Source organism: Rhinolophus sinicus, chromosome 5 (genome assembly GCF_057876585.1).
Source record: "Rhinolophus sinicus isolate RSI-liver-muscle chromosome 5, RSI-T2T, whole genome shotgun sequence".
NCBI classification, from domain to species: Eukaryota; Metazoa; Chordata; class Mammalia; order Chiroptera; family Rhinolophidae; genus Rhinolophus; species Rhinolophus sinicus.
Window position 1 is genome coordinate 72024282 of NC_142505.1, and position 22538 is coordinate 72046819.

The 22538-nt window shown below is 48.2% G+C and overlaps 1 protein-coding gene across 7 annotated transcripts in view; it reads left to right on the forward strand.

Moving 5' to 3' along the window:
* The window catches only part of PHYKPL (5-phosphohydroxy-L-lysine phospho-lyase), a 25819-nt gene continuing 3281 nt past the window's right edge, over positions 1-22538 (forward strand). Inside the window, exons 1-11 of one of the 7 annotated variants that reach the window (XR_016021336.1) lie at positions 1-114; positions 1007-1125; positions 2068-2227; positions 5188-5262; positions 5821-5908; positions 5989-6105; positions 7511-7593; positions 7692-8097; positions 19455-19609; positions 19989-20078; positions 21665-21913. Coding sequence is in view for 6 of the 7 variants with exons in the window: in XM_088798573.1 (XP_088654699.1) it covers positions 56-114; positions 1007-1125; positions 2068-2227; positions 5188-5262; positions 5821-5908; positions 5989-6105; positions 7511-7593; positions 7692-8097; positions 19455-19609; positions 19989-20078; positions 21665-21795 (1483 nt within the window). In the remaining variant the exon portion in view is untranslated. Of the gene's footprint in view, positions 115-136; positions 483-1006; positions 1126-2067; positions 2228-5187; positions 5263-5820; positions 5909-5988; positions 6106-7510; positions 7594-7691; positions 8098-19454; positions 19610-19988; positions 20079-21664; positions 21914-22538 lie in introns of those variants that run through there. The other 6 variants (XM_088798573.1, XM_019711012.3, XM_088798576.1 and 3 more) reach the window with 6 other exon arrangements.

The window sequence follows — 22538 nt, forward strand, 5'->3', positions numbered from 1 at the left end:
GCGAGGCGGGGCCGCGGCGCCTCTCGCGCAGGTCCGCGGACAGCCGCCAGACGTCATGGCTGCGGATCAGCGCGGGAAGACCGCGACGCTGGCTGGGAGGCAGCGGCTGCTCAGGTACCGAGACGGCAGCGCGGGCGGCGCGCACGCACGACGCACGCACGTCGGGCGCAGAGCCCGCCGACCACAGCGCCGCCTGGCCTCTCCAGGCCCTAGCTTTCTTGGTCTCTCAGGCTCGTCCTTTCGCAGCCCTTTCGGGCGGCCGCTTTCCCCACTGCGTCCTCTCCGGCGGTCCCCTCGGCCCGGCCTGAGGCTCAGGAGGCGAGCCCACCCGCAGCCGCTGCCGGGTTTTCGGCAGCGTTTGCTCCCGGAGAAGGCCTTTGCCTGGCATCTGGGAGAACCGCGCCCAGGGGCAGCCCGCCCCAGGACCTGGATCCGACCTGAGAGTGACCCAGGGAGGACTGAAGTTCAGACGGAGGGTGGAGGTGGGGAGTTGTTTCACAAGCAGCCTTAAAGAACGTCTGACCTAGACTTGTGCGAGGGTCTCTTGGTGGGACATGGGGCGTGAGGCCGCCTTGGGGTTGGCAGCTAGCAAGGTAGCAGGGTCACTTGGCTAGTAAGAATCATTGAGGGCCGCCCGCCAGCCACCTAATGTGGTGTCCTCCTTTACACCATCCAAGCAAAGAAACACTGCTGTAGAGAGCCCCCCTGGGTCTGGGGCGGCCACCTTTTCCCGGGATTCAAGGGACTGATGTGGGCACATGCGGAAATGAATGAAGCCACGTAGCATTCAAATGACTTAATTATTAGCAACCGGTTATCCGCTCCTTTTCCTCCTTTCCAGTCAGTCACCTATGGAGTGGGGGAATTGGAGGCAGGGAAGCAAAATGGTGCCCTTCAAGCTTTTGTCCTTTCCAGAAACTAGAAGGGGTGGGGGAGGCCTGTGACGGGTGGACTTCTCCCTTCAGGTCTTCAGACATGGCTATCCACTCCTTGCTTCTCCCCACAGCTCATCCTGCAGACTCTTTTTTCCTGAGGATCCTATTAAGATTGTCCGAGGCCGAGGGCAATACATGTATGATGAACAGGGGGCGGAATACATTGACTGCATCAACAATGTGGCGCACGGTCAGTACCCTCCCTCAGGCTGGCAGGGCAGGAGAGCAGGGCACGGCTGGGAACTGGGGCCACGGGTGACTGAGAGATGCAGTCTCTGGTGTAGCGATAGAAGTCTCCAAGCAGGAGCTGTGCTAAACCCGGCAGGAATCAGAGCCAGGTCCCGGGATCGAGTTCCACTCTGATGGCGACCTCAGAGAGCAGTTGTCGGCCCAGCTATGACCAGCAACGCAGCAGGGCAAGGCTTCAGCCCCAGTGACCATCTCATGTCCTGGGCGAGGCAACTGAAGTAGGAATTCAGTTATCCAGATGGAGCTGACAGAGGGGATGGAAAGCGAGTGTGTGACTCAGCAGGACCTTGGAGGCTAATAAAGTAGAGGCTAAAAGCAGGGATTCTACTCCCAGACTGCCTGGATTCCTACCCCTATCCTTTATTTACTAACTTGGTAATCTTGGGCAAGTTACTTAATTCTCTGTGCCTCAGTTTGCTCATCTGCAAAATAAACATATTAACAGGTACCAACCTCAAGGTGTTTTGGAGGATTGAGTAATTTGCTTTGAGTGTGCCTGGCACCAGGTGTGCTCCCAGTACATGTCTGCTGTTAGCATAACCTCTGGCTAACTGGCAGTCATTACCTCCAGCCCCCACTGACTGGTGAGATCAAGCCTGCTGACAGACACCCCACCCCCATCCATACCCCAAAATACCCCCACCAAAGATGGGTTTCTAGATAGGATTTCTGCCAGAGAACTTTTTCTTCTGCCAGAGTCTCAGGTCTTTAGAGGTCTTTCTAGACCTTTCTAGGTCTCCCTTTCCAGAACTGTCATCTCTTCAGACTCCTCTCTTTCCTCTCCACCTCTCCCTTTGGCCGTGTTTACAGATTGGGGCTTGGGGAGGTGTGGTGGGGTTGGCTGAGCAGAGCCAGCTATGTGATGGAGGTGGCCCTCTTCCAGTTGGGCACTGCCACCCTTTAGTGGTCCAAGCAGCACACGAACAGAACCAGGTGCTCAACACCAACAGCCGATACCTGCACGACAACATCGTGGATTACGCGCAGAGGCTGTCTGAGACCCTGCCGGAGAAGCTCTGTGTGTTTTACTTCCTGAATTCTGGGTGAGTGCACTGTAGGCGGCACTGGCAAGAGAGTAAGGTGACAACAAAGGGAGATGCTCACGTGTGCGTAGTGTGGTGTAGCCAACTGAGTGTGGACTGGAGGAGAGGTAGCCCTTGCTGCACCGGTGCCTGGACTCCCCAGCCGTAGGCCCTGGTGCTTACTCTGTCGGACCCAGTGTCCTGGTCTCTTAGTAAGGGATGCCATTACCTCCCTACCGGGGTGCTTGTTGGGGTTTAGCGAGGTGATGTGTTCCTTTATTACTGCCTTAGGAATGCACAGGCACAGTGTGGGGGCTACAGCCAAAATCCCTTTCTATGGCTTGCTCAGTACAGAACAGAAACATCAAGTGATTCTTCAAAGAAACAGTTACAAAGAAGGGTCATTGGTGGAAAAGTACAGGGTATAATGAGTCATAGAAGCAGTGGAGGGACCTGGCCTGCTCTGAGATGGTCAGGGAAGGCTTCCCTGAAGAAGTGATATTAGCCTAAGAGCTGACTAGGAGATAAGTAGACAGGAGGAAGGAAAGGTGCCGCCCACTGTGTGGTAAGTGTTCTTGTCAAGGTTGGTCACCACACAGCACAGCCTGTGCAAAGGCCCTGCAGCAGGAAGGGTCATGGTACCCCGGCACACCTGAGGAACTAAAAGGCGGCCAGTGATGGAGGGGAGAGGGTGTGAACGAACACTGGGGAGCGAAGCAGAGCCCATCATCTAGGGCCTTATCAGCCAAGTGCAGAATCTGTTTGTATCCTAAGAACATTGGGAAGCCATCAGAAGGGTGTAATCAGGTAAGTGATGTCATCAGGGCTAGAGGAGAGCAAGAATGGACACCATTAAGCACCATTTCAGTGGCCAGGAGACAGGTGGTAGCAGCTCACACTAGGAGTGGCAGTGGAGAAAGAAATGGCAGGTAATGGTGTGCACAGAACCAGTCCTGCTTCCTAGAAGAGAACATTCCAACAAATCGTAGGTCATGGCATTTAGATTATCATAACTATTATTTCCATTATCATTGCCATTTATGTAGTACAGTCATCAGTCCCTGCAATAACTTATAGAAAGTGGAAGTTACATGTTCATTTTATAGATAAGGAAACAGCAGTTCAAAAAGAGGAAATAGCTTGCCCAGGGTCATCCACGTACGTTTCAGTTGCCCAGGGTCATCCACAACTGAAACCTCTCTGGGCAGAGAAGGGAGTTGGGTCCAGGAGTGGGGAGCCTCCTTGCAGTGGAGGAAGGGACATTACTTCACCAGATTTACTCTGCAGAGTCCAGTAACTTCCATGTTGCCAAATCCAGTGGTCTCTCTGCTGCCTTTGTCTTACTCTGTCTCAGAGGTTTTCACAGAGTTTCCACTCTTCTGGAAGTGCTCTGGTCTTGCTTCCAGGATACTGTACACCCCTGGTTTTCTACCAGCTTCTCCTCCTCTGTCTGCTTTGCCAATTCCTCCTCTATTCTTTGGAGCTGGTCCTCTCTGAGCCCTCTCCTCTTTTCATTATCTCATTTGTTCCCCTGGTGTTACATATGCACGTGCTGGTGACACCCAAAATGTGTCTCAAGCCCAGATGCTTCCCATGTGTTCCAGCCTCATGGTTCTAACTGCCCGCTGGACTTCTTGAACATATCCAACTTTACGTGTTCAAAAGGCAGTCAAGAGCTGATTGTCCTCTGCCAACACCTGGTGTGGGACCATGGCCCTGGCTCTCCTTCACATCCCCAGGCACCTGCCCCAGACTGTTCCAGGAGGTCATCCCCACCTTGTCTCGCCTTGTAACTGGCAGCACCATCTGCATCTCTGCTCAAAGCAGAAACCCTCCACCCAGTCCTGCATCAGGCCCGCCTCACCTGTCTCCAGCCACCAGGGCCGCCACCACCTCTTACCTGCCTATCTTCCTTCTTCGTCCCCTCATGTCCACTTTAATTCCCTTCTACTCTATTAGACACACACAGCCAGAGACTTCCTTCTCAAATGGAGGCCGAGTCATGTCTTTTCTCTGATTAAAACTCCTCAGCTTTGCATGGCACTGAGACGAAACTCCTGGCTCCTTCCAAGGGCCTGTGAACATGGCCATGCGTGTGTCCCTACTTCCTCTCCCACACTGCCACTGGCCTCCCTTGGCCTCTCTCGGTTCCTGAGCACACCAAGCTCTTTTCCTTCACAGGGCCTTTGCATGTGCTGCTTGCTGTGCCCGGAAACTTCGCCCTGAGGACTCAGTGCATGTGTTGCCTCCTCAAAGTGTCCTTCGCTGACCCCGTCTGACCTGCCATAACAAAATAGCACAGACTGGGAGGCTTAAACAACAGACATTGATTTTTCCACAGTTCTGGAGGCCAGATCTAAGATCAAGGTGTCAGCAGGATTGGCTTCTTTGAGGTCTCTCTCCTTGGTGTACAGAAGGCTACCTTCTTGCTCTCTTCATATGGTCTTTCCTCTGTGCACATAAGCCCCTGGTATCTCTGTGTTCAGATTTTCCCTTCTTATAAGTTCATCACTCAGGTTACAAGAGGGCCTATCCTGACATTCTCGTGTTAACTAATTACCTCTTTAAAGGCTCTATCTCCAAATACATCACATTCTGAGGTACTGGGGGTTAGAGCTTCAACATATGAATTTTGCAGGACACAATTCAGCCCACAGGACCCCTTATCTACAGTAGGACTCCATCTGGTTCTCTTGGGGCACTTATCAAAATGATCATTGTGGGTTTTTTTTGGCTTTCATGGTACATAGTAGAATATAAGCTCCAGGAAGTTCTGTTGTACCTTCTATTTTTGCCCCCAGCTCCTGGTACATAGAAGGCATTTGATAAATTTTTACCAAATGACTAACAAACAGTGTCCTGAATCTTCATGGCTGCTCGCAGGGCTCCGCCTTCCCTTGGATTTCTCTGTAGAGAGCAGGTCTCCAGGAGGAAAAGCCCTTGGACAGCTGTCTGAGCGGTGCCTCCCTTTTCTATTGTAGGTCAGAAGCCAATGACCTAGCCCTGAGGCTGGCCCGCCAGTACACAGGACACTGGGATGTGGTGGTCTTAGACCAGTAAGTGCTCTTCCCAGAAGCCTGGGCCCACCGCTCACCGAGGATCAGCGAGGCTCTGTCTTTCGGTCCCTTGGGCTGGAGGGATGAGGGGCCATGGATACAGACACCCCCACACACACCAGGGGCTCTTTCCTCAGGTCTCTTCTGGGAGGGCAGCTTCTGGGGAGCAGAAAAAGCTTTGTGAGGGGGTGAGCATGGGTCCCACATTTGCGGTATTAAAACTGTTCCGACAGCAGCTCCCATGTATTGAGTATCTGCTGTACAAGGCGCAGGCCCAGGGTTAGAGCCTGAGCACATTTTAGATTCATTACAACACTGAGGAGAAGCCCCCCACTTTACAGAGCCCAATTAGCCACCATTACATAGCCAGTAAGCAGCCTTGTAGGAAGTGTTGCTGAGTCCACGGCCTGTGCTCGGTCCCAGCCGGAGGACCCCGGGGGCTGTATCAGAAAGCGTGGTCTTCCCTGTGTGTCTCCTGAGGTGGGTAGACAGTTGTCAAGGCCAGGCCAGGCACACGTGCCACCTGAGCCTGAGCCCACCCTCCCTTTTCCTCCGCAGTGCTTATCATGGTCACTTGAGCTCCCTGATTGACATCAGCCCCTACAAGTTCCGGGACCTGGATGGCCAGAAGGAATGGGTCCATGTGGTATGCACAGCCCACGGGGACCCCAGGTCGGTGCCCACTCCCAGCCTGGATGACACAGCGCTGTCATTCCACACACACAGGCACCGCTCCCAGACACCTACCGTGGCCCCTACCGGGAGGACCACCCCAATCCAGCTGAGGCGTATGCCAGCGAGGTGAAAAGCGTGCTCAGCCGCGCACAGGAGCAGGGCAGGAAGGTAACCACATCCGCACGGGTCCAGTCCAGCAAACAGTAACGTCACTTCCTCTGTCGCCAGCCCGTGCTAGACACTGGGAACGCTAAGAGACTCAGAACCTGGCAATCTGGTGGGGGGAGCGGGTATGTGCTCAGCAGAGTTTAGGTAGAGATGTGTCCTGGGAGTTACAGGAGACCCAGGGCCCAGGCTGGACTGGTGTGGCTGTGGGGAAGGGTCCTTGGAGGAGGCGCTGCCTGATTTTAGTAACATAATGTGAGTAGGACTTAGCCACTCAAGTGAGGTGTGGAGCAGAAGAAGAAAGGCATCCTGAACAGAGGGGCAGCCTGCGTGGACGTGAGGAACTGCGTGAGTGTGGGGCCGGGCTGAGCAGGCAGGAATGAGCCTGCAGAGGCAGGCGGGCCATGTGCCAGAGGCCCACAGGTGCCGTGCTGAGGGCCTGGAGGCCGTGCCCACCTTTGAAGGGTTGTAAGAGGGAGCGTAATAAGACCAGGGCTGCACTTGAAAGGGGCCAGCCTGAGGGCAAGTGAGCACTGGGAGCCCCCATCCAGGCCAGTGTAGCGGATGGAGAGCAGGGCAGTGGCAGGATAGGCGTGTCATACCCCAGAAGAACAGCGGCTCTCTGGCAGGCCTCACTGAAGGAGTGACAGCCGAACACAGGATATATGGTGAAGGCAGGCAGGCTACGAGGCCAGATCCGGGAAGCCTGGCCTATGCATTTGAGTGCTCTGCACCCACTTATTTAAAGCCAGAAAAGAGATTGCTCTGGTGGCAGCAGAGGTGGGGGACCGGTTTTCCACCCCATTGGCTTTTCCCTCATCCCGGCAGCCTGTGAAGCAGCTCCAAGAGAAAGCACAGTTTGGAAATCATTGCTGTAAACAAAAGGGGTCATGGAAGGGTTTTAAATAAGAGCCACAAGCTCAGTGTCTGGATTGAGGCATCACTCTGGTGACCAGGGAGGGTGCACTGGAAGAGGCATCCAGTTCAAAGGCACCACAGGAGGCCAAGGCAGAAATGGGCAGATCTGCTGGGAGCTGGGAATATGCAGGCGGGTGGGAAGGAGTGGCTGCAAAGGTGGGACACGGGAGTCAGGCTGTGCTGATGGATGGATGGGCTGGGTCAGGGATGGCAGTCAGCACCTGGGGGCAGTGAAGGAATGGGGTTACGGCGAGAAAGTGGATTTCATCTGCAGCATGCTGAGTCCAGGGGTCTGGAGGCAGCCAGGTCGTAAGAGTTGCTTTGAGGCCTGAGAGAAAACAGTCACAGCCCCTCAGAGGTGATGTGGAGCCCGAGTGGGAGATGCAGCGATGACGGTAACTCATCCTGCTTAGAGCCAACATTAGCAGGACTCTTAGCTGCTGCTCAGCACTACCACGGCCGTGTACCTGACATCCTGTCTCATCCACAGATTGCTGCGTTCTTCGCTGAGTCTCTGCCCAGTGTGGGAGGGCAGGTCATCCCCCCTGCTGGCTACTTCCCGAAAGTGGCAGAGTGAGTAGGTGGGTCGGGCTGCCCCAGGGAGACCGAGCTGTAATAGGGTTTCCCAACCTTTGTTCCAAATTCCAACTTCAGCCTTGCCTGTTTGCCAGATTTTTCAAAGCCCCTGAAGAAATAGTGGCCCCTAGAAGGCCAGCCATTTGCCGAAGGCCCCCGCCTTTCTGTTGGCAGAGCCCAGGATTCAGAGTCCCAAGACCAAGACCTGCCAGCTCCTGCTCTGATCCCTCTCACCACCGCCTCCCCTCCCGTCAGCAGTTTGTCCTCTGCTACAGGCACATCCGCAAGGCCGGAGGGGTCTTTGTTGCAGACGAGATTCAAGTGGGCTTTGGCCGAGTAGGCAAGCACTTCTGGGCCTTCCAGCTGCAAGGGAAAGACTTTGTCCCCGACATTGTCACCATGGGCAAGTCCATTGGCAATGGCCACCCTGTAGCCTGCGTGGCCACTACCCAAGCTGTAGCGAGGGCATTTGAAGCCACCGGCGTCGAGTACTTCAACACGGTGAGTGAAGGTGTGGGGTCCAGGAAGCACCGTGGGTTCCTCAGACAGCCCGCTTATCCTTAATGAGCAAAGGCACCAGCCTGGCACTGTGCCACCAAAGACAAGATGCCGTCAGGGCGTTACACTGGGTCAGAAGGGGGAAAAAACACAAAACCTTTAAAACTTAGCATGAATCCAAAAGCTGTCACAGGAGAGCATGCTCGTAAAATATATAGCAAGAGTATAGGAGGCCGTCTTGCCCTTCCAGCAGAAGCTGCTTCCTGTGTGCAAGGCCCTGTGCTAAGAGCAGATTAAGGCGCATGAGGAGCTGTCGCTGATGCATGGTCTAAGATTAGAGTTCACACTGGAGGAGGGCGGGACCCCTGACCTTGGGCTGCAGGGTCAAGAGCTTTCCCTAAGTGAAGTGGGTCCTTGGGTTGCAGGAGAAGCGTGTTTGATGGCACTAAGAGTACAGCTGTGTGGTGGGCGAGGGGACATGGTCACCAGGGGCCTCATCGTAAAGCGCCGAGGAGGCTGTACTGATCCTGAGGCCAGTGAGGAGCCATGGGAAGGTTTAATCGGGGAGAGACGGGATCTGGAATACACTTTAGAAGGACCTCTGGCAGTCAGTGTGGAGAAAGGGCTGGAGTAGGCAACTGGTCCAGGCCAGAGAGGAGGAGGCCCACACTGGGCACAGGGCAGAACTGGGAGGGCCAGAGTTGGGGGGGGGGGAGCAGGGGGGAAGAACTCACTTTGACTTCCCCCCAAAAGTCGGTGGGAATTGGGGCCTGAAACATGTCAAGCTTTGGCAAGATGGTTGGGATTTGGCAGAGAAGGTCGTTAAGGGCGAGGGCTGGGGCTCTCCGCAAACTGTCACTCTGCCCAGGTGAGCCTCTGTCCTAGACAAGTTCACCGTTGGGGGCAGACGGGCTCATAGACCCCTGCTCACAGTGGCACAGGGAAGGGTTTCATGGAAATAGGGTGTTGACATGGCCCGCCATGCACAAGGGATGTGGGTGGGAGGGCAGAGGGGTGCGGGGGGAGCAGGGGAGGCTCTGTGCGGGTGTGGGGGGGTGAGGAGGAAGGAGTATGTTGTGTTGGGGGAAAAACCACCCAAAGGGGCAGGAACCTGGTTGCGTCTCTTTGTCTTACTTGAAGTGCACATAGATTATGCCATCCCTGGTTCATGAAAGACTCGTCATCTGGGCCTGCATAGCCTTTTTTTTTTACTTTTATTATTTAAGTAATTTTAAGTATTATTTAAGTATTATTTAAGTGTTTTTCCAGGACCCATCTGCTCCAAGTCAAGTAGTTGTTTCAATCTAGTTGTGGAGGGCGCCGCTCACAGTGGCCCATGTGGGGATCGAACTGTAAACCTTGTTGTTAAGAGCACTGCGCTCTAATCAGCTGAGCTAACTGGCCACCCCCAGAGCCCCCTTTTAATCAGTTACTTTCATTAATGATCCAAGCATCTAAGAAGCCATCGTCCCAAATAAAAGTTAGGACCTTGACAGTAACCTGCATCTATCCATATGGTTGTTCCCAGTCCTTGCCTCCCCCCGGCCCAAGGAGCCATCACTCTGAATCCCATGTTCATTAGTTATTCTAGCTGTTTTTGAACATTTTAAGAAGTGTGTCATGCTATATGTAGTCTTTGGGAATTTGTTTTGTCCTCCTAGCATTGTATCACTAAGAGTCACCACATTGCTTGTCCCTGAAGTTCATTTTGACTGCTGTATGATACCCCGTTGTGTAAACATACCACTGTTTATTTGTCCGTTCCTGTTGATGTGCTTTGCAGTTGTTCCATGGTTTTTGCCATTATGGACAGTGCTGCTATGAACCATTTTTATAAGTCCCTGTTGTACATGTGCAAGAATTTTTCTTAGGAATACACCTAAGAGTGGAATTTCTGGGGCTTTGTTCACCTCCATTTTAAGAGACAATAACATCTGTTTTCCAAAGTAGGTCACAGTTAACACCCACCAACAGGTATAAGAGATTCTGTAGGTCTCCGTCTTCTTCAACACCATTTAACCAAATGGGGGGTAAATTGGAATAGTCTTGATATGCCATTCCTGATTTCAAGTTATGTGAAGCATCTCTATATGTTTATTGGCCGTGTGTTTCGTCTTCTGTGAAATGCCTGTTTTTCCTTTTGCCCATTTTTTTTTTATTGTTACCAGTGCTTTTCTTATTTATTTGTGGGAGTTTTGTGTGTCTATGTGTACATGTATGTGTGTGTATATGTGCATTTGTGTATGTATGTATATATGTATATACACAGACACAGACACAGGCACATATAGGTAAGACTTTAGTTATATGGGATTCTCGAAGCTTTATATTTCTTGGGTTAGTTCTGGTGAGTTATATTTTCCTAGGACTGTTTCTTTCATCTGAGTGTTCAACATTGTTGATCTATGGTTATTATTAATACTTTCTTAATATATTTTTAATCTTTATCATTATGTTCCCTTTTCATTTACAATATTGTTTCTTTGAATCCTCTCTTTTGTTTGCTTTCATTGGGGTTCTGTTCTTTTCTAATTTCTTAAGATGGATACTTAACTGTTTTCTCTATTAATATAAATATTTCAGCCTATAACTTTCCCTCAAAGTACAACTTTTACTTTGTAGCCCACAAATTTTAATACATATGATTCCATTATTGCAGAAATTCTCAAAAATGTGATCTAGATCCTGAGGAGATACACACACACACACACACACACACACACACACACACACCCCAACCACAAGTTCTTTATCCATTTCATCCATCAATGGACACTTACATTGCTTCCATATCTTGGCTATTATAAATAATGCTGCAGTGAACATGGTTTGCTGATACCCCTTTGAGATAGTGTTCTTATGTCCTTCATATAAATACCCAGAAGTGGGATTGCTGGGCCATGTGATAATTCCATTTTTAGTTTTCTGAGGAACCTCCATACTGTTTTCCATAGTGGCTGCACCAATTTATATTCCCACCCACAAGTCATAGGTGTTCCCTTTTCTCCACATCCTCGCCAATACTTGTTATTTCTTGTCTTTTGGTAATAGCCATTCTAACAGTTGTGAGGTGGTATCTCATTATGGTTTTGACTTGGATTTCTCAGATGATTAGTGATGTTGAGCCATCCTAGTGGGTGTGAAATGGATCTCATTGTGATTTGTATTTCCCTGATGTTGAGTATCTTTCCATGTGCTTATTGACCATATATATATATATATAGATATATAGATATAGATACATCTATATCTATATATCTATATATCTATATATCTATATATCTATATCTATTTTCATTCTTTGGAAAAGGTCCACTCATATCCTTTACCCATTTTTTAATTGGGTTACTTGTCTTTTTCTGTTGAGTTATTAGAGTTTTTTATATGTCCTAGATACTTGATCCTTATCAGACATAATTTGTAAATATGTTCTCCCATACCTGAGTTGTCTTTTCACTTTCTTGGTAGTGTCCTTTGAAGCACAAAGCTTTTAATTTTGATTAAGCCAATTTATTTTCTCTTTGGTTGCTTGTGCTCTGAAGTCATATGTAACAAACCGTGTCTAATCAAAGGTCATAAAGATTTACACCTGTTTTCTTCTAAGAGTTTTATAGTTTTAGCTCTTACATTTAGGTCTTTGATCCATTTTGAGCTAATATTTTGCATGTGGCATAAGCTAGGGGGTAACTTGACTTGCATGTAGATATCCAGTTGTCCCAACACCATTTGCTGAAAAGACTATTCTTATCCCACCAAATGATCTTGGCACCCTTGTCAAGAATCAATTTACCATAAACGTGTGGGTTGTATGGGTTTATTTCTGGACTCTCACTTCTACTCCTTTGAGCTGTATAGCTGTCCTTCTGACCGTTGCATACAGTCTAGACTTTGTAGTATGTTTTGAAATCAGGGAATGTGAGTCTTGCAATCTTTGTTCTTCTTTTTGAACATTGTTTTGGCTATTCTGAGTCCCTTGCATTTAAATTTTCAGAATCAACTTATCAATTTTTACAAAAGGCAGGTTGGATTTTAATAGGGACTGCCTTGAATCTGTAGATCAATTTGGTAAGTTTTAACAATATTGTCTTCTAATCCATGAATATGGCTGTTCGTTTATGTAGGCCTTTTATTTATTTCAATGATATTTTATAATTTTCATTATAAGTCATGAGCTACTTTTGTTGTTTATTCCTATTATTTTTTATGCTTTTATAAATGGGATTTTATTAATTTCATTTTCAGATTCTTCATTGCCAGTGTATAGAAATACAATTGATTTTTGGATATTGGTTTCGTATTGTTCAACCTAACCTTGCTGAATGCATTTATTAACTCTGTTTTTTTATACATGCTTTAGAATTTTCTATGTATAAAATCATATCATCTACGAATAGAGATAGTTTACTTTTTCCTTTCCATTCTGAATGACTTTTATTTCTTTTTCTTGTCTAATTGCCCTAGAACTTCCAGGATAGCGTTGACTAGAAGTGGCAAGAGTGGACATCTTGTCATGTTCCTAATCTTAGGGAAAAACATTCAGTCTTTCACCATTGAGTATATTGTTTGTCAGTTTTTCATAGATGCCTTCTGTCAGGTTGAAGACATATTTTAGTTTTCCAGTGTTCTTTTTGTTATTTACGTCTAGTTTCATTCCACTGTGGTGAGAAAAGATACTTTGATTTTAAGCTTTTTAATATATTGACACTTGTTTTATGGCCTAATGTAAGGTCTGTCCTGGAGAATGTTCTAGGTTCACTTGAGGAAAGTGTTTATTCTGGTGGGATTTTTTTGTTGTTTTGGTTTTGGTTTTTTGGGGGGCCGGGGGAGGGGGCGGTTGGAGTGGAGTGTTTTGTATATGTTAGGTCTAGTTGATTTATAGTGTTGTTCAAGTTTTCTTTGTCCTTGTTAATCTTCTAATTGTTTTATTGAAAAATGAGATTGAACTCTCCAGCTATTATTGAATTGTGTATTTATCCTTTCTATTCCATCAGTTTTTGCTTTATGTATTTTGGGACTCTGTTGTTAAATGTATGTGTTTGTAATGGTTATATCCTTTTGACGGATTGATTCTTTTATCATTATAAAGTGTTTATGTTGCTAGTAACAATTTTAATCTTCAGGTCTTTTATGTCTGTTATTAGTGCAGCCACTCCAGCTCTCTTGATTACTGTTTGCATGGTATATCTTCTCCACCCTTTTGCTTTCAACCTACTTCTGTCTTTACCAGTGCTCTTTATTTCTTCATGTGGATTCGTTATTGTCTGATATCTTTTCATTTCAGCCTAAAGAAATACCATTATTATTTCTTGTAAAGTAGATCTGCTAGTGACATTTTTTTGTTGTTCTTTTTTTTTTTAAGTCTGGAATTATCTTAGTTTCTCCTTCATTTTTGAAGGATATTTATACTTTATATAAAATTCTTGATTGACAGTCTTTTTCTTTCATCACTTTGAATATGTCATCCCACTGCCTTCTGGCTTTATGGTTGCTGATGAGGAATCAGCCGTTATTCTTGTCAAGAATTTCTTCTATGTGATAAGTCACTTCTCTCTTGCTGATTTCATTAGTCTCTCTGCCTTTTTTTTTTTATTGAGATGTAATTGACATAAAACATTACATTAGGGCCGGCCTGGTGGCTCAGGTGGTTGGAGCACTGTGCTCCTAACACTGAGGTTGCTGGTTCGATTCCCACATGGGCCAGTGAGCTGCGCCCTCTACAGCTAAGATTGTGAACAACAGCTCTTCCTGGATCTGGGCTGCTGTGGGCTGCTGTGTGCTGCCATGAGCGGCCAGTGGCCAGTGTGTGTGGCCAGCAGCCAGCAAGAGCCATGAGCTGCTGTGAGCGGCCAACTGAGGACTGGCAACTGACTGCCTCAGCCAGGGGAGCGCAAGGCTCATAATACCAGCATGGGCCAGGGAGCTGTGCTCTACACAACTAGACTGAGAAACAACAGCTTAAACTGGAGTGGGGGGGAGGCAGAAAAAGGAGGGGAAAAACATTACATTAGTTTCTGGTGTACAACATAACGATATAATATTTATATACACAGTTGACCCTTGAACAATGCAGCTTTGAACTGTGCAGATGTGTGGATTGTGTAAGTGGCCGACTTAAGTTATACACAGATTTTCAACTGTGTGGGTGGTTGGCGCCTCTAACCCCCACGTTGTTCAAGGGTCAAATGTATTGTGAAATGATCACCACAGTAAGTCTAGTTAACATCCATCACCACAGTTACGGTTTTTTTCCTTATGTTAAGAACTTTTAAGATCTACTCTCTTAGCAATTTTAAAAGACACAGTACAGTCTTTTTAACTATAGTCACCATGCTGTACATTACAACCCCATGACATTTATTTTATAGCTGGTAGACTGAAAAGCGGTGCTGTAATAGATCATAAATTCCTAACTGGATAGGTCATGGTGGGTAGTCCCACCCCAGGCCTATAACTTCTTTAGTGAAAGGTTTTTAAGTCAGCCCTGTCCATTGTTTTTGTGCATCTAGGTTAACACACCTTTGGAATGCCAGAAGTAATACCCAGGACTATTTCAAAGCTTTTGTTCATTTTTCTATTGTCCCTCTGGGGTGATTTTGGGGAAAAGACCTACCTATTGTGCTAGTTGAGCATCTTGGCCAGGTCATGATTCTAAACAAAGAACACTCCACCTTTTAAGGAATTCATGGTTAATAATATTATACAGTAAGTAGCCTCAATGCATCCTCTGTGTCCATTCCACATATAATTTGTTTTGGACATATCAAAAAGCTGCCTCACAGCAGAATCACCTAGGAAGCTTTTTATAATCTCAAGTATGGTCAGATTTTCACTGGTCTATAGGGTACCATTATATACCCTTTAGAATGACTACAATTAAAAAGACTGACAATTCCAAATGTTTTTGAGGATGTGAAGCTACTAGAATTTCATAGACTAATGGTGAGACTGTCATGGTACCATCACTTTGGAAAACAGTTTCACAGCTTTTTATAAAGTTAAATATACACGGGGGCAGCCGGTTAGCTCACTTGATTAGAGCGCGGTGCTCTTAACAAGGTTGCCGGTTCGATCCCCACATGGGTCACTGTGAGCTGCGCCCTCCACAACTAGATTGAAACAACTACTTGACTTGGAGCAGATGGGTCCTGGAAAAACACACTTAAAATAAATAAAAGTTAAAAAAAAAAGTTAAATATACATTTGTCATACAATACAGCAGTTCCACTCCTAGGTATTTTACGCAAGAGAAATGAGAACACATGTTTACAAAAAGACTTGCTATAAATGTTAATAATAGTTTTATTCTTAATAGCCAAAAATCAAAATAACCCAAGGGTTCATCAACGGGAGATTGGATAAACAAATTGGTATGTCCATACAATGGAATACTATACAGCAATAAAATGAACAAAACTACTGATACACACAATATGGATAAATTTCAAATACATGTTGAGCAGAAGCAGCCAGGCACAAAAGGGTACATATTCTGCGATTCCATTCATATGACATTCTGAAAAAGGCAAAACTCTACTGACAGAAAGCAGGTCAGTGGTTACCTGGAGCAGTGGTGGAGGACGGCACAAGGAACTTTGGGAAGTGATGGAAATGTTTTGTGTCTTCGTTGTGGTAGAGGTTCTACAGTTTATCTATTTGTCAAATCACATAGAACTAGAGTCATGCCCCGTATAATGACATTTTAGGCAAGACCACATTGTCGATGTGAGAACATCCAAACCTGTAGAGAATTTTTATAAAAATTTATCTGAGCCAGACAAAGGATACACCTGGAAACAAGATCTCAACAGACTAAGAATAATGCTCCCAAGAATCGCAGTTTGTAGCTTCTTTTATGCGTTTGGAATTAAGGAAGATTACAAGAAGGTGGGAGAAAGCAAGGTGGAGATTGGATTATAGGATAGTTAACAAGATTATGTACTTTCTTGAGGGTGGCAAGGCTTATTTTAAAGGTGTGTCTACCTAGATGCACAGAAACAAGGGACAGGGCTTGCTAAAGACAAAGATAAGCCTTTCACTAAAGAAGTTATAGGCCTGGGGTGGGACTACCCACTATGACCCGCCCAGTTAGGAATCTATGATCAATCACCCTGTGAGGTTACCTTCCAAACATACACCCTTTTTCATCCACAGCAAATAGATAGTGGTCCCATGAGATTATAATGGAGCTGAAAAATTCCTATTACCTGATGATGTCATAGCAGTTATAATGAGTGTATTACATAAACACCATTAAATTACAATTGCCTACCGTGTTTAGTACAGTAACATGCTGTACAGCTTTGTAGCCTAGAGCTATAGGGGAGCAGAGTTTGTCCCCCAAAATATGTTCCTTTGCCATAAGGATTATTTTAGGCTGGTTAATTTTAAGAAACAGCAAATTTGGGAGAAGCTCTGAAAACCAAGTAGAAGTTACCCTTTGCAAGAGTTATTTACATTTGGGAAATGTCCGTTTGTAAAGGAAGAGAGGGATGACCTCATCTCTAGAAACTCCTATCAATGCAGAAGGCAATAACTTAAATCTGCACAACCTTACCCTGGTTTGTTGTACTTTTCCTGGTCACCTCCATAACGGCCCCACCCCAACACCTTCTTTTGTCTTCAGCTGAAGATGGTATTTAAGGTGTGGCCTTCAGCCATTTCCAGGAGTTACTGTTTTCCTGGGTCTGTCCCATGTATACAGGGGGTAGACATGTTATTAAACTTGTTTTTTTTCCTATTAACCTGTCTTTTACTACAGGGATGCCTCAGCCAGGAACACAAAAGGGTAGCGGGAAAATGATTTTTCCTCCCCTACAGAGCAATAGGCTATTCCACACAGCCTAGGTGTGTGGTAGGCCGTGTCATCTCAGTGTAAGTGCACTCTGCGATGTTCCCACAAGGAAATCGCCTAACAAAGCATTTGTCAGAAAGTATCCGTTAAGTGGTATATGACTGTATACACTTTAAACGTGCAGTTTTGTGTGTGTTTTTTTTTATATAAACTATACTTCAATAAAGTATTTTGTCAAAGATCTAGTTTAAGGGAAAAGATGGTCTGCAGGAGAAACGCTTACTCCCGGCTCTCTGCGACACTGGTCCCCATTCGGACACCCGCAGGCAGGGTCAGGTGGAGGAAGTGAGGCTAAGCCCTCACAATGCCTGATGGGAACAGCCAGTGCCAGGTTATAACCAGACAAGCCAGGTTTGTTTTAAGTCAGAAATACGTATTTTTGTGCGGTCGTATTTTAAAACATTCTCACCTAATTCAAAACTTTTAATAATGCCACACATTCACTCAGGCCGCATGTGACTCACAGGCAGCCAGCTGTGGTCTGCGCCCTAAAGTCTGCCCTGGGCTCAGCCAGCAGAGCCTGAGTTCAAACTAAAGTGGTGAAAGAGTAGTTTATTAGAAGAAAAGTACACGCCAAAGAAATAGAAGTGGACCCAAGCAGCAGAGAATGGCTCAAGGGCCCCAAGTGGCATTATTAGGAGAAAAGTACACTCCAACGGGTTTGGAGCAGGCCCCTGAGCAAAAGCAAGGCTCAAGAGACTCAAAGGGCTCGGACTGACGAGGACTTGGAGTTTTTATCCTTTTTTCTCTAGAATGGGCTGTTCCTTTCCAGGTGTGGGACCACTTGATTGACACCTGTGATTGACAAGAGGCATCTTTTTAGACTGTGCATGTTTCTTCCCAGAATTCAGTCTGTTATAATGATATTAATGAACTTCTGGGCATATGTATATTATAATAATGGTATAATGAGGCCCAGGTGAAATGAAGGTTGTGGCCTTTACTGCACAGGTGTGAGTGGCCAATTTAATCTAATTGGGTATTTTGTACCCATTTGTCCTCATAGGGGTAGAAACTACAATAAAAAGGGGAAGTTTGGGGCTGACAGGGGAGGTCTTTTGGGCGGTTGCATTGTGGGTAATGCAGGAATGCAGAGACCCGATGCCTATCTCTGACTGCCTGCCTTGTTTTCCCCTTGAGAGACGTGACCCCATAACATTTCTATGGGAGGTTGAGGGACAGGAGGTCTTTTTTTCTGTGTCTGCTTCCTGCTGGACAGGTGTGTAGAGCTGTCCCTACCTATTGGGGGATTCATGGCACTCTCGCCCTATCTAATCTCAGATGAGAGGAAGGGGTCTCGAGATCCTCCTGGAAGACCACATTGGCTTCTTTGGTTGCGACTGGCAATCTTGCTGGGGTATCCTCTGTATCCCCAAGGCCCCTACATGAGGCAAAATAGATTTTAATTAATAAATCCATTAGCTCTACAGAGCCTGTGGCCATTCAACCGGTCATTCAGGTGGTGTCAATTGTCCAGGAGTTAGGCCCGGAATGGGTAGGAGAGAACATTAAGCTTCAATGATTACAATCAACAAGTATGAATCACAAGTTTTAGGGTAATTATCTAAAGCAGGGGTAGGAGCTAAAAACCTGGGGGAAAGAAAACTTGAGATGGAAACTTAAAATTTCTATAGTAAAGAAAACTTAGTTTTTTAGTGGGAGGGGCTACTCGTTGGCCCATATCACAGCCACACAGAGTGGCTTTTCCTGGGTGTGGCTCCGGCGTGTTGCTCATGACCCTCCTTGACAGAGGTGATGGGAACTAGGCCGGTGCTGTGGGTCTGGGTCTGCCCACGAGACAGGAGCCTAATGCCTGTCAGCAAAAAAACAAACAAAAAAAATCTCTGGGAACGTACAGTTGTAGGGACGGAGTCCCAGAGAGCAGTTTCCAGGTTCTCAACCTCACATGGAAAGGGGCTGGCTCAGTTATTAGATGGCTATCACCTGTAACCTGTTAGCCGTTAGCCACTGATATAACTGCCATGGCTACACTAGCAAGCCTGGATTGCGGCTAGCAGTGCGGTTAGCAAGAGGATCGTGGAGGGCGGATCTTGTTGATCCTACTTCCTGTCTTGCCTGGCCGCCAGCAAGACTGGGGTGCAGGAAGACCTCTCGCTGGGGTACTGGCAGATGTTTGCTTTTGTGTCTCAACCAGCCGTCATCAAGAATATAGTGGTATGTATCCCCTATCTATGGCTCCGTTGTTTTTCCTTTTGGGCCTCACCATATCCTGCGTTCTTGTGCGGGGAGCAGGAGCTGAGACCCTGAATTACAACAGTACACTCTTTCCTCTGGTTCTCTATCTTCTTGGGGCCCCTCCTGCACCCCTGGGGGTACCTGACCTGGGCTAGTCACATTAGCACCTGGAAAGGTGGGACAGCCCATAGGACTCAGGAGAACCCCATTTACTGCCCTGTGCTCTTATCACTGCCCTGGGGATGTGGGGGGCAGTTCTGGGGCACGGCACGCTCTGCTGAGTGTCTGACATGCTCTCTGTCCCCTGGCTCAGTTTGGGGGCAGCCCCGTGTCCTGCGCTGTGGGGCTGGCCGTCCTGGATGTCTTGGAAAAGGAGCAGCTGCAGGCTCACGCCGCCCAAGTGGGCAGCTTCCTGATGGAGCTCCTCAGGCAGCAGAAAGCCAAACATCCCATCATCGGGGACGTCAGGTGAGGCTCAGGACAGCAGGCACTGCCCACTAACCAAGCACCTGCCGGGGAACTGGCTTTGTTCCTTCTTTCACCTCCTAACCACCTGGGATGGTGGGAGTTGTACTTTCCACAGGGGAAGAACTGAAGGGCGATGGCACTTCTAGAGAGGGAAAACCAGGGTCAAATCCCTCTGACCCCCAACCTGTCCTCTGCACCTCCCATCAGTTACCTTCTGGGACTGTTTCACCCCTTCTGAGGGTTCCTGTGGCTCTCAGCGGCAGAGGTACAAGCCCTGGTGGACTTTTTGCTGGGGCTTGGCTGAGGCCCAGGCAGAGAACGAAGGCAAGGCCTTTGGTGCCTCAGTCCTGGCCGCCTGAGATGTCACCTTCTGCTCCAGGGGTGTCGGGCTCTTCATTGGTGTGGATCTGATCAAGGATGAGGCCACCAGGACGCCAGCCACCGAAGAGGCTGACTACTTGGTGTCCAGGTACTTTTTCTTGAAAAAAGTTGCCGTTGCTGTCTAGGCCCTGATGGGCCCTCTTCCTCTCCTTTCATCCACCATGTTTGCGGGCACTCTGGGCCCACAGAGGGTTCACTGAAGGAGGTATGTGGGCCTCTGAGGGGGAAGGGCGGCTAATCCTTGCATCCCCTTGACTGAGGTCCATCGAGAAAGCACCAGACAGCAAAAATTTCAGATGGGCGTGGGCTATTCCCAGCCCAAGTGAGAAAACCGGGGGCTCTCAGACCCCAGCTGTCCAAGGGAAGCAGCTTCTCCAACGCCACATCAGGACTGTGGCAGACCCAGATTCTGCACTCCCAGAGCAGCCGGGTTCAGGGGATGGACAGGACTCCTGCTCATCTGGGTGGGGTGCGTTTGGATGGAGCAGCATCTCAGGACAAGCCCCAGGCACAGCCCTGGTTCACATATTCTTTCACTCAAATCGAAGCAGGACCTGTTACTCCCTTTTATCCCCGTCTCTCACTCCTGGCCCCTCCCCCCACAGAGAAACCCTTCTAGTGTTAGACGTGTCCTTATTCAAATTGTGAAACATGCATCCGTGTTTAGAATTCACATAAACAGTATGTATTGATGTAAAAATCTTTTCCTCCATGAGGTTTTTTTCAGACTGACCCCTCCCTAAGTGACCGTCCAGTCCCTGCCTTCTCTTTGCTGGTCGGGCACATCTGCCAGCTCACCTCCCCACCCACAGGGAGTGTCCGAACTCAGGAATCCAGCACTGTTGGTGGGAAGGAGGCGGCGGCAGGTGTTTCACGTGCAGTCACCCACTAGGAGGTAGCAGAGCTGGATTTGAAACCCAGACCGTTCTCTCTAGTACGGCCAGTCAATGCCAGGAAGAGCAGGATGGGAGACTGAGGGACACCCTGGCTCCTGACAAGACTTAAAAGTAACAAAAAAGGAATAAAAAAGAATGGGAGTGGGGGTCAGTGTCAGTACAGTCATGTCAGACTCCTCTCAGTGACCAAAATACCTTCCGAGGTTAAAACTTTATGTGGAATAGAAATTCTTAGGTACCAATGATAATGTTAAGGAGGTCAAGTCATCTTCCTAAAAAGAACTGGGAATTCAAACGAACAGTCCTGTCTGGGATTGCAAGGTTACCTACCTGTATGCAGGAAGTTACTGAAGCTAGATAACGGGGTCATGGGTTTCATACTTCTCTGTAACGTTGGATATTTCCCATGCATACGAAAAGTAAACCATATACATCGCACAGTACAGAAAAGGGAAAACACAGGGACTACTATTGCTGTTTCCATTGGAGCCCTGTGGCTAGTCTGGGCGTGGCTGAGACGGCTCCAGGGATGAGTGAAGCGAGGCCCCTGCTCAGGTCTAGGTGCAGGGCAGACAGGGGCCACTGATGCTGGGTCACGAAGGATGGACAGGAGCTTGGCAGGGGGTAGCCAGTGCCAAGTCCTAGTGTGAACCGGCCTGTGAGGGCTCCAGGGGCAGTGTAGCTAGAGCGCTGGCCCTGAGGCCAAGGCCAGGCTGAGGACAGCCTTGCAGGGCCCTCAGCAGGGAGGCAGCAGGGCCTGCTGTGTCCTGTCCTACAGGCTGAAGGAGAACTACATTTTGCTGAGCACTGATGGTCCTGGAAGGAACGTCCTGAAACTTAAGCCACCGATGTGCTTCAGCTTGGACAACGCACAACACGTGGTGGCAAAGCTGGACACCATCCTGACAGGTGAGCTGGAAGCCACAGGGGCAGCTGACCAAGACTCTAGAACCCAACCTGGAGCAAGGAGCTGAAGTGGAGAAGCATCCTAGTGGCCCATGCCTCCCCCATTCCTGCCCGTGCCTCGGTAGGTGGCAGCTGAGCCAAGTATCCTGCCTGGGCAGCACCAGTGTTCTGAGCCCAACTATCAGAACGACTGCACTGTGAAATGTAGACAGCAGCTTTGTACTTGACTTGAGGCTAGGGTCACCAACAGCTGCTGAGTGGCTGAGTTCAAATTTACATCCAGGTCTTACTGAACGCAAAATGAAATTCCACTCCACGATGCCAGTCAGCTGGGAATAGCAAGGTCATCCCCGGGCCTCCCCTAAGTCCACTACAAGGAAACCTGTAATTCCCAAATTGGACATCTGTGCACTGAGGCTGTGCTGCATGTGCAGAGCTCAGGACGGACCCAAAATAGGTCGAGTCCTAAGTCCTGTCTCCAGGTAGAGATCAGAGCAGCCCGTCCGTCCCACACGTCTGGGCTCCTTCACAGCTGCCCCCAGGGCTCTGGACGGGCAGGCCTACTGGGCAGGACTGCTAAGGGGTGGGGCTGTGTAGACTGGCTTAGGTTTCCTCCAGAGGGGCCTCCAGTAGAGCCAGGAAGTCTTGGGAAACCTGAGTTGACTGTCCTTGGGGAAAATTGTTGCTGACCCTGTGGCTGCTGGTGGCCCACACACGAGGAAAGGATGAGACATGGGCCTAATCTC